Here is a 12,306-nt window from a genome sequence, read left to right on the forward strand (position 1 = left end):
GGTTTGGTAATGGGTGAAAAATTAGTGGTGGTATGATTTTTAATTTCAATAATGACAATGAAACTCGTGATTTTGATGTGGATGTTGAATTTATGGTTATGATAAATTTCAATGACAGTGATGCGGTTCCGATAGTGAATTTATTTAAATTTATGATGGTTGTTGTCGATTTTTTATAATGACAATGGTTGTGGGAAGATTCTGGTGGTGAATTTGATTATGGGCAGTGAAATCTTTGGTGGTGGAGAAGTGAATTGATGATAATAGAAACAATGATAGTGATTTGATGGTGGTTTTGATGGTGTATAGGGAAGAAGAAGAAATTGGGTGACGTGATTTATTTTTAAAAATTCTGACGTAATTATTGATGTGGCAGTAACATGGTGATGACGTGGCACGAGTGTGAAACAGTTTCTCATCATGTGACTGGATGTATGTGCGTCAAGATTGAAATAAATTAACTTTTAAGTAATTCAAGTGTGTCATAGGTCGTGACAATAGTTTAAGTGTGTAACTGACAAGTTTAGAGGGGAATTTATGCCTTTTAGTGTCAAAAATACATCTAAACTATTTTTTTTTTAGTTTTATACTGGTAGTATGAGTTTCATAGCTAAACTATCACTCATTAGTTTGAGAAACACACTTTATTGATGTGTATAATACACTCTCTTTTATTTTTAAAAAATACTTGTCACATAGTGCTGCATGGATAAAATATTCCACCTTGACAAAAATTAAATAAACTATTAATATTAGTTAAAAGTTAAAGATTAAAGTATTACAATCCAAAAAAAAGGAAATTATTTTTTAAAAGTAAAATTTAAAATATTTTTCTCACCTCACTCCACATTCCTCTACTTTCCTCTGTACCCCCTTCCCCCCAGACAATCCCTCTGTTTTTGATTGTCTTGTAATAAATGGACATGACAGATTAGATGGATCAACTAAACTTCACAATTATGTAGCACCTTGAAAAGAATTTTTATTAACCAAAAATGGCAAACGTTAAAAAGTAGTGAAGAAACAATCAAAACAAAGTGCATCTATAAAGACATAGCAAAGGTTGGTAATTGGTATTACTAAGACTACTTCCCAGTGATTCAAAAGGGACATCTACCCGCGCCATATCAATGCAAAGTGCACGTCCAACACCTAGGTACCTCTCTGGAGTTCAAGCCTGGTGAGGTGTATGCTACCGATGTGTCATCCAATAGCACATTAAAGGCCTCTTACTCGCATTAAAGGAAAAATACATAAATAACCCTCCACGTATTCCCAAAAATCATGTAAGAATGTTTAGTTCAATGAATATACGTATATATATTAGGAAAACAAGGTTAAACTAAAGTACAAAATGACATACTCTCTTAGGTATTGCCATTATATACAAAGGTAGTGACGAAAGTAGTTTACAGAAAGTATTTCATCCTAACATCTCTCTTCATGGCCTCGTATACAGCTTGAACCTGGACGAGGGCAATCATGTCATACAATGGATCATGGCACAGTGGATTGACAAATTTAAGGTGCAAAAACCAAAGGATATTACCTGCTCACTGGAAACAACTTGAATGGGTCCGATATTTACTGATACGTATTTTCCACCTGAAGATAGCTTCTGCTTCACCTGGCCCTGAATAGAAGCAGAAATACCTTAAGATATGGCTCAATCTAGTTCGCCTTAACACACAGATTAAGGTTCGATTCAGTTCAAATTCTCTTTCTCTCTCTCACACACACACACACAGAGTGTATTGTTAATTACGTCCCCATAGAAGCATGTCTGTACCATTAAAAAAGTTAAAAGATAATCAATAGGGAAGAACCAACATACACACCGAATAGTAAAAAAAAAGAAGGGAATTTTGTGCTTGCCCCTTTTAGTCTTTGGGTTGATACCTGGTTTTCATGATACAAGCGCTTATGGCTTAAAATTTCTTGCCTTGTCCTCAAATCCTCCACATGCACTAATGGTTGCAGAAAAGGAAAGAGGCTCAAAGCCTCTGACTAGCAGGTTGGGACACCAACTTAAGGTATTCTGGCCCGTAAATTACTTAGGGGTTATTTAGTTGCTGGTTTGAAAGAAAGTTAATCATGTATTAAAACTCACATAATTAATATCACGTTTGGTAGTTTCTTAGTTGCTTTTTATAAAATTCAGCAATCAAGAACTGTGTTTGATTATCATTTTACAAACCTGCATAAATAAAACATGTATAAGTTATGACTAAATTTATATATTAGTTTATGTGGGGTAGAAGATTGGAATAACTAATACATGGATTGTAATACATGAATAACTAAACTTTAGGTAACTAATCTCTACATTATTAATAACTGCATAATTCTAACAAGCAACCAAATGACCCCTTACTGTATGTAGTCTGATCATAGTCCACTTTTCGATCAGTTGTGCTGAGAAAACAAAGACATTTCCCTCTAGAAGGTCTTATTTTGTACATTAAGCATGCACATTTCTAGCATAGATACAAACATAAGAAGACAGATTTTCCCAAAGATGTAGGACACGAGACAATGACATGACAACCAATGCTTTTTTATAACCGAGAAATCATTGTTTGCAACTTTGGAACTCGGTGGATATTGGATTCGCTCCTCTACTCTTCTCCACTTAAATATCACACTTCATTCAAAGCAGGTTTCGAATTCGCAATGTGCATCGACCCCACATCCCATGCTATAGTATCTTTACCATTGAACCAACGCTATGGGGTCATGAAAACCAATGCATTAACTAATAATATGCCTGTATATAGCTCTGATCATTTTTTGTGACATGTGAATCTTTTTTTTAAAAAACTAATATAGTTCCATACATATGGCCATAATTATCTACTCTTGTCAACTTTTTGCAACACAAATACCTTGTGTAATTAGTAAATTATTAGAGGTGGCCAGCATAGCCCTGAATGCTGATGAATACACATTACCAGTTTCCAAAAAAAATAAAAATACCTTGTGTAATTAGATTACAACATTAGTTCACCTCTTCCATTTTCATTTTTTGTTGTCATACAAGAAATACTTTCTAGGAGCTCAAAACCTATAACTCCCTCCGTTTCATGTTATGTGACTCTATTTGACTAAGCATGACGTTTAAGAAGAAAGGAACATCTTTTAACATTTCATAATATTTGTGTGGCCATCACATTAGAAACTTATGGTCTTAAGCATGTCATCACATTTGTGTGACTAAAACTTTAGGGGTAAAATGGAAAGTTCAAGTTAGTAGTTTTCAGATTTAGAAAAGGATCATTCTTTTTAAAACAAACTTAAAAGGAAATAGGGTCACATAAACGGGAATGGAGGGATCATAAGATTAATGACTAACTTCTAGAAAGAATACCATTATGTATAGGATGAGAGAAATTTCATGATATACCTCACAAAACTGGCATTGTTTTGTGAGGATCTTTTATGGTTGATAAGTGTTTTTGTAGGTCCCGATCACACCTCACAAACAAACACCTCTCTTATACGTCTATTTATTTTTCAAACCTTCTCTTTCAACTATTTCCACTCCCACGTTCAGTCCCTCCTCCTCACACACCCAAGTTCTTTTTCCCTCAAACTCCTCTTATACTTGAAAGGGCATAGTTTTTTGTTGTATCTTTCATCTCCATTATTTTTTGATTATTTAACTTAATATTATTAAATCATGGATGAAACTTATTTAGCTTCATGCAACTGTCAAGAATCTTACAAGAAAATGGGTTTGATATTCTTTCTGGCATATTTCAATGATTTCTTAATTACCAGATGCCAAAAGTGAAATGAGTAGAACTAGAAAAAGATCTCATGGCAAAGTCTTGTTAAGGGATTTATTTAGAATAGAAAAGGGTCATATTTTCCTTTGTACTCTTAGAAAAGGGTTATATTTACCCTTCATTATACTTTTTGGTTATATTTACCCCTACCATCCAACTTTGGGTTCATATTTACCCTTTTAGCTGTTAAGTTCCACATCACCCCTTTTATTGTCCTACGTCGCTTCTATATGGCACCTACATGGATATAATCTTTCTCTAATGTAATTATTATACCTCACCCCAATATTATAAACCCGAGTTGAGAACGCCCAAAAGGAGGTTGCTAGGGTTTCTGCACTGCAGCGTAATGGGGAAGGGAATAGGAAGCTTTGGTAAGAGGAGGAACAAGATCCACACACTATGTGTGAGGTGTGGAAGATGGAGTTTCCATCTCCAAAAGAGCCGTTGCTCTGCTTGTGCTTACCCTGCTGCCCGTAAAAGGACATACAACTGGAGTGTGAAGGCAATTCGCAGAAAGATAACTGCAATTGGCTGCATGATTCGTAACGTCCCTCACAAGTTCAAGACCAATTTCAGAAGGTACTGAAGCAGCTCCAAGAAAGAAGGAAGCAGTTTCGGCTTGAGGCCTTTGAGACAGATACTTGAGAGGCTATTAGTGGTAGCTTAATTTTGATATTTCGAGTGTTAGAGACTTAGAGCTAATGGAGATAATTATTGTATTGTGTACAAATTTGCATCACCATATGCTTTTTAAAATCAATTTCTATGTAAAGTGGTTACAATATTGGGGGTGAGGTGTAATAATTAAATTAGAGAAGATTATATCCATGTAGGTGCCACGTAGGATAATGAAAGGGGTGATGTGGAACTTAACAGTTGAAAGGGTAAATATGAACCCAAAGTTGGATGGTAGGGGGAAATATAACCAGAAAGTATAACGAAGGGTGAATATATCCCTTTTCTAAGAGTACAAGGGCAAATATGACCCTTTTCCCTATTTAGAATGTTCCATTTTTCTCTTTCCACTAAGTATTATATTCATGCCCTTTGAGTTGCCTTATATTGTTTTTACTAAAACGAATTTTAGCAACTATCATTGAAACCAGCATAAGATGAAACAAAAATAGAACAAAATTCACCTTTTTTTGTCAAATATGTAATAGTAACTTCCAGATTTACCTCAGTTTTTTTTTTGATAACCGTGGTGTCCAGGCCAGCTTTCACGCACCTCGACTAATTCCACGGGATATCGATCTCCTCCCACCAGAAGGTACCAGTCCACCAAGGCTAAGACAGATAGAAAGAAATCACCTAGTGTTGTCTCTGCTGGGATTTTAACATGAGACCTCATGGTTTTAAACCCACTTCATTGACCACTAGGCCACACCCTTGGGTGCATATAACCTACAGATTTACCCAAGTTTTTTTTTCTTTTTATTTTGGATTCTTCAAATTCTTACACTTTGCTGCAATATACTGTGATTCTCCTTTTCTTCTTAGGTTTCTCATTCATTACTTTGTGAGTTTCTTTAGAGTTTTATGGTTGAACTCACCGAGTTATTGATGTTAGAGAGGAAGGTGTGACAAAAAAGAAAGGTCCGAGAAGAAAGGTACTGGGAGTGTGAAAACAAGCAAAGTCTGGGAAGTAAAAAAGAGATAAAGGAAAAGGCGAAAATGAGATATAAGAGAAAATGGGAGTTTGTTTGTTTGGGATTGGGACCCACAAAAGCCACATGTCCTGAAATAAAAAGCTCCATACAACCAGTGTCAGTTGTGTGAGACATAATAATAAGCTTCATAGAATGATTGGAATGACTTCACAGAGAATGGTGGTCGACTCCGCTGAATCACTTCGCAAATTATTGTTTACAACATCCAGGTGCAAGCAATATCAATGAAATGATCTTGACTTATGAAACAAAAAAGTCGGACTATTACAACATCTCAGTGTAACATCAATGGGATGATCTCGACTAAAAGAAATCAGATATGAGAGTAACTTGTACAAAGAACTGACTTGCAATATCTGGTCTCAGTTCATTCCTGAAATGAAATTTGTCACTTGAGTTCCAAGGGAAACTGAAGTTGAAGATAAAAGGATGAGATGCTTGAGATTTGTGAGATCTTCCACAAGGAATACTCTAGAGAAAGAGCAGGTGGTGGCACCTAAAAGATTGATCTCTCTTCAGGAAACCTTTATGCCAATTTAACTGTATACAATTTTGACACTAGCTGAACTAGATCCTTGCCTACTGTCAAGAATATCTATATTTGTTCAAGGGAGTAGTGTAGAATATCTAGTATGTTAATTAGGAGATTACTTTGGAACAATACAGTCCTTGTAAATAAAGTAACTAATTAAAATGGACAAACAACACTCTTACAGCTTTGGTCTAATGGAAAGAGCACAGTGCGTGATGTGTGGGACTGTGGGTTAGGCACATGTAGGGGTTCCAACCCTGCCATGGACAAAAGCCCGATATTTAAGTAGAGAAGGGTAGGGCCAAACCTATTATCTACCGAATTTTGAACCATGCACCACTGGAGGGAATTGTCAGTTATCAGGAAAAAAAAACAGACGAACAACTCCCAAGTCCTCCATAAAGAAGACACTTTGTATTGAGTTTTAAAATTAAGAATAATAACAGATTCTGCATCTCCTTATTTCACCTGATATCAGAGCCAACAAGGGAAAACATCAGAGTCTAAATGCTTAGTCACCGGAAATGTTTTCTTGCAAGATTGGAAAGTGATTCATTCACTTTCTCCAAAACTGTATCAATCCTAATAGGAAATTGATCAACCAACCAAATCAAAACTTTGCCTCAACGAGATGAATGTAGCATCCAATATCTCTAATCTCTTCAGCTTAGTGGCACGTGTCTATCTCCAATGTGTCCATATAGCACCATCAACCATATCATTCGCCCCTGTCTGCTCAATCATCACACCACATAAGCAAATTACATTCCCTGCAAGGGTTTCATGACATCCTGAATTGAAATTAAAATCTCCAAATTTGACTCCTAAACAACAATGGAAACCAAGAAACCGTAGTTCGTCTAATGTTTACTTCTTTGAAGAATTAGATTCTTGGAGGAGGATTTCATTTTGAAGAGAACCAATGTATCACACACAGCAGTAGAAATGGACAGGTCAACGCCATATGCTAGGATATACTTAGGTTTCCATGCCGCATCGCTAGCCATCAAGAAATAAAACCATTATACTTTTTGGTACTAATTAAAGTAAGTTCCTAAAACTCAAGGTAGCTAATAAGTCTTCAACCATCTCCTTCGTACGTACTGATAACTCAGCATGCTTCACTCACACTTCATCTTTTGTTCACTCGATTTCTGATTCATGTACCTTAGATCACATATCTGGTAGATAATTTTTTTCATATCAATCCACTCCTTTATCACTATCCATAGCCAAACTTATCAATGGTACCAAAACAATGGCTAAGGACACTTGTCAAGTCTCTATTATTCCACTAAATCCTTATTGATATGGTATTTGATTTTCCATATTAAGTTTCACATAACTTATGTGAGTTCAATACCGAAAACCAAATGTTGTATTGACTATACAAAGGTTATATTAATAATGAAATCAAACATTGTATAAGTTAAAGTCCGTTTGGATTTTTAGATGGGAGGATATTTTTAAATGGTTCAGCGTTTCTTTGGTGATGCCAAGATCCGTGAAGGAGTTGATGTTCAGCTGTAAGAGTGGAGCTAGGAGAAGAAAGCACAAGACCTCGAATGTTACTCCTCTTGCTTTAATGAGGGCCATTTGGAAAAAGAGAAATTTGGAGAGATTTTGAAGGGGTGGAGATGAGCTTTTCTCATTTGAGGAGTAGGCTCCAATCCCTTATTTACTTTAGGTGCACCCATGTAGTTTCTCTATATATAGAGGATTGGGTGTCTTTTGGAGAGAACCATTTTTTGTAGGTTTTTCCTCTTTTTGGTATACCACTTGTAAATGGTCAAGTTGACCTTGTTTATTGCCAAAGAAGCCTTTTACTTGATTTTTTTTTAAAAAAAACAATGCAGTGGATCTTTAGGAGATTCTGGCATGCACCAGTAACTTCAAGAAAATTTAAGAACATGCATCATGGTTTGTGATTCTGTGATGGATAAGCAAGTGTTTTGCATCTTAACTTCTTAACACATTATCATGTATTCCATATAGTTATACTTCTTTGTAGATTGTGCAGGGTTAAGCAAGTCTCTCCTATACTAGCCATGAAAAAATTCTACTTTGTAAGGTGTTTTGTTTCTCCATATCAATTTTTATGGGCATACTTATTCTTGTTCATTTTGAGACAAAAAATCATATCAAGATTTCATAGTGAATAGGTCATCCTTATCCTATGTTCCTTCCATACTGTCCTATCTGGCATTAACTGTTGACCTTGGAAGCTTTCTATCATCAGTAGTTCCCGATCATTTCACCTTCTCCTTGAGGGAAATTGGCTTGGTTCTTCTTATGGTGTCAAATGGGTGAGTTGGTCAAATTTGGGCAGGTCAAAACAGTTGAGTCAATGGACGGTCATGACCTAACTCGCCTAAAATCTGTTTGGGCCAAAATGGGTTGGATTGAGATACGTTAAATTGCAGGTCATAAGTCAACCCACCCAATAGTTATTGATATTGAAGCAACACTGAGTCAAAGTTACTCAACATCTGCTTGGGTCAATACTTGTGGAAGGTGAGACATAGGATGGGAAGCTGGGTGGAAGGTGGCGTGAAGATGGTGCTTTTAGTCTTAGTCGATGTTGGACTTCGACCAACACTTAGATCATAAGGCAGTTAGAAGAAGCATATCTCAATAACTGAATTCTGAAACTTTGGCCCTTAGACAATACTTTGACACTAACAGAGTGCAACTGAAGAATTTCACGGGTTTATTAGCTGATCAGTTTAAAATATGGGTCAATTCAGATAACAACCCAATTGACTCATTAAGAAAATACGTATGATCCAACACTAAGAGTTTGGGCGAGTTCGGAGGATTACACATTTCTAGGTCAAATTTGACACCTTAAACAACAATAAACCTAGTATATAGTCCCACAAATAGAGTCCGGGGAGGGTAGAGTGTACACAGACCTTACCTCTATCTTGTTAGGTAGAGAGGTTGTTTCCGGAGGGAGTAATAATTTTTCTTGCTCATTTTCCTTCTATATACTTAAGGATGAGACAAATCATACCACATAACTATGACTTTCAAGTGAAGACAACGATGGTTCTTATGCCAATTTGACTTTAAAACAAGACAGTAATTCCACTGACCCTTGAAAATCACCCACAACTCTTGTGTCTCACTGACTCAACTATACCAATTAATACTTTTCTCTCTCCCTTTCATTTTCTATATACCAAAGGAGGGGACAGATCAGACCACACAGAGGCAGATGTAGCATACCATTATCGGGTTCATTTGAACTCAATACTTTCAACACAAAGAATAAATTTTTTAATGTAAATTACACAGAAAGTTGAGATCCTTGGCTCTGTTTAGATTTTAGATTCAGATATCTTGTTTTGTTGATAAGTTGTAATCATGGTTTTCAGTACAACCCATGTACTGGTTTTAGTCAATACAGACGAATGTTACCTTGCTCAAATTTTTTTTTGCAACAAATAGTAGATTTGTAACCACAACTTTAAAGATGTAACAGGTTCAATGCTAAGAACCTTAAATGTTGAACCCATAAAACTTCAATCTTTTCTTTTTTAAAAAAAATTAATCCAATAAACTTCAATCTTGGATCCGCCTCTGATACCAATTGGCTACAATTTTGATTTGAAGACAAAGATAGTTTTTACACCGCTCTAACTTAACTAGGACAATAATTCTACTGGCCCTTTGACTCTTCAAAATCGCCTTCAGGTAAGATAGAAGATCACTTTACATTTCATGTTGAACTGGTGCTGCTGGGCCGTCATGAACTAGTCAGTAAAGTCAACAACTCCCAATTTCATTGTTGTTTATTTCGCTTCTCGTTCTTCAATTTTTTGTATTGTAACCTCATAGCGTGATTTTCATCTACTGCAATACACTTAGTGCAATTCTGACATTGACATTCATAATTTCCATCATTTAAAATATTCAGTAGTGGAGATTAAATTGAGCCGAAGAATAATTTCAGCAAGCTTAGAAGCTCAGTAAGAGCCAAGGGGTGGTTGTTTAAGTTTCAATCATAACAGGAAGAACTTGACTCGAATGTCAGAAGTATAGATGCTAATACTATACAGCGTAATTCTTTGAAGAGAACTTTCTTCACTTACATCTCCAGTAATACAAGGAGTAGTCATATTTCAGTGTAAGCAAAAACTCTTTCAGAAACTTCTCAATGTTTTCATATGATAGCTAAGTCGAAGAGAAATATATTTTCTATTTGTTTGACTTTGGAGATCACGTTTTTTAACTCAATTCTCCATCAACTTACAAACAGCTGAAACAGTTTGGACAATATATAATACTTCATTGTAGGATAACTGCAATTGAGCAGCATAGAACAGCTCAATATCAAGAACAACCCCAGAACCTGTCCTATTTCCTCATCATATAAAGTTATAAGCATACAAAATTTTATCTTTGACAAAAACATAGCTAAGCTGTTATCCATTCACACACTTATAGTTGTTTGGTGACTTGATTCAACTTCCACTCAATATCATGTAGAGGCCAAGCACAGCCAATAGTTTATCATCTCTAGAATAAAAGAGAATAAGCAAAGTATGGCCAAAAAGAAAAAGCACAAATTAACTAGTAATAGAAGAATCAAACTAGTCATGTAATCCTCCAAAAAAATCCAAGTTTAATCCTCATACTTGAATTAGTGCTCCAACTATTCGTATAAATTTAAATAGATGTACGCTGAGTTGAGTATATTAACTAATTCCCCTTACCTGGGGAACGGGCTGTTGTATCACCGACTCTACAGCAACAATCATAGAATGCACAAAATCATCACCTCCAGTACCAATAGCTGTAAAGCCTCTTTCAGTTGGGTAAGAATTCACCTTTAAGTATAAAAGTATTTATCAGCTTCTCCTCAAAGTAAAAACAGATGATAGGAACAAGCCCTTACTTGTGAATCATCTAATATGAGTGATTAATCATCTCTACAAATATGACGCATTTGACATTAATCTTTAAAACTTTATCTGAACTTGAGAAATTACAGACAAATAAAAACTGGGTTGCACCTTCTTATCGAGAGCTAGCCACTCATTAGTTGAATCATCATGCACCGTGCCCCCAATAACAACGTTGGTAGTTTGTCCAACTCTCCCTTCTGTCTTGGACACTTCTGTACATGTAGTGAAATAGTTGCTCAGCTCAACATATCCAATTTCTAGTCCTCTATATCATTTAGCAATAAACAACTACAGCTTTCAAACAACTATATAATCTTCATTTTTCATATTGGTATACATCACGTTAGCAAGTTGTGTTATATATATATATATATATATATATATATATTACATTTGCAATTAACAATTCGATGTAAAAATGAAAACCCAGAGAGAAACTGAACAAAATTATATTTGGTTGGAAATGGTTATAGGACCTGAAATGGCCTTTAGGACAACTTCTTGAGGAGGACGATCGTCTTCAGAGGTAGATGGGTTCCCGTTATTGGAGCAATTAAGAAGCTGAGTTCTTCTATAAGTTGGGGATTTACATTTACAGCGACAAGGCAAAATGGATAAAGAAGATTTGTGGTTATAAAACAATGGTACAGGAAAAGAGGTGGGATTCCTTGGAAGAGATAACCATGGTTCCTTTAAGAATACCGTTCTGAACACGCTCCTGCACGCCATTCTTGATAATCCTTCTCTACAGTCTACACTATTTGATAAGTATTTCAGAGCTGTATGCAGGAGCTTGCGAGCTCACCAGCTTTTGCTTGGGCTGCAACTTCCACCCGAAACCTCCGCCTCTCTTCACAAAATAAATATGGGCTTGTCTATTATTGGCCCCAACTACACAAATATTTATTTGTTTTCTTTGCAAAAAGAGTAGAAATAAAATACACCATAAATGAGAGATAATAGATGAGTGACTTTTTTTTTTTTTTTCAACTGTTTCCCAATTTTTTAAGTTTGTACCATATGAATTATCAGGCCTCTATTTATAGTGTTACATAGAGCCATACAAAAAGGTTAGTCATAAACATAACATTATTTGTGAGAGTTATGAGGAAAGATTATGGAGGTTTGGGAGCTAATATCATTTTGGTGAGGAGTGGAGACTTCATTTCTGGAAAGATGGATATGCACAATTAGTTTCATAACACACCTCTTGATTGTTCATGCCTTGAGTGATAATGTGTCTCATTAAAATTTTACTAGAAAAAATTTCGTTGGAAATTATTTTTAGCGAAGGAAAAAGAGCACATAACTTTTAATACGTATTGTTTGTTGTCTCATAAAGACCTTGCTAGAATAATTCAATGGGACAAGACCTGGCTAAGGAAAAATGTGTGCGTATT

The 12,306-nt window shown here is 35.6% G+C and overlaps 2 protein-coding genes across 2 annotated transcripts; one reads left to right on the forward strand and one right to left on the reverse strand.

Annotated features, from left to right (window-relative positions):
- Window positions 1-1,295: 1,295 nt before the first annotated feature.
- Window positions 1,296-11,783, reverse strand: LOC125823879 (uncharacterized). Its single transcript, XM_049503245.1, has 5 exons — window positions 11,383-11,783; window positions 11,015-11,118; window positions 10,715-10,828; window positions 1,550-1,633; window positions 1,296-1,466 (listed from the first exon to the last, which is right to left on the reverse strand). The coding sequence occupies exons 1-5, from the start codon at window positions 11,633-11,635 to the stop codon at window positions 1,410-1,412; spliced, it is 612 nt and encodes a 203-aa protein (XP_049359202.1). The 5' UTR covers window positions 11,636-11,783; the 3' UTR covers window positions 1,296-1,409.
- Window positions 4,133-4,377, forward strand: LOC125823881 (60S ribosomal protein L37-3-like). Its single transcript, XM_049503247.1, has one exon. The coding sequence runs from the start codon at window positions 4,138-4,140 to the stop codon at window positions 4,375-4,377; it is 240 nt and encodes a 79-aa protein (XP_049359204.1). The 5' UTR covers window positions 4,133-4,137.
- Window positions 11,784-12,306: the final 523 nt, after the last annotated feature.

This window comes from Solanum verrucosum, unplaced genomic scaffold (genome assembly GCF_900185275.1).
Source record: "Solanum verrucosum unplaced genomic scaffold, falcon-dt-bn FXZP01000015.1, whole genome shotgun sequence".
Lineage (NCBI taxonomy): Eukaryota > Viridiplantae > Streptophyta > Magnoliopsida > Solanales > Solanaceae > Solanum > Solanum verrucosum.

Coding starts and splice junctions, on each gene's coding strand:
- LOC125823879 (XM_049503245.1), bottom strand. CDS start 11,635: ATGGCGTGCAGGAGCGTGTTCAGAACGGTATTCTTAAAGGAACCATGG. Junction 1,634..10,714: donor TACAACAGCCCGTTCCCCAG/GTAAGGGGAATT, acceptor GCTTCTATTCAG/GGCCAGGTGAAGCAGAAGCT. Junction 1,467..1,549: donor AAGTTGTTTCCAGTGAGCAG/GTAATATCCTTT, acceptor GCCCTCGTCCAG/GTTCAAGCTGTATACGAGGC.
- LOC125823881 (XM_049503247.1), top strand. CDS start 4,138: ATGGGGAAGGGAATAGGAAGCTTTGGTAAGAGGAGGAACAAGATCCAC.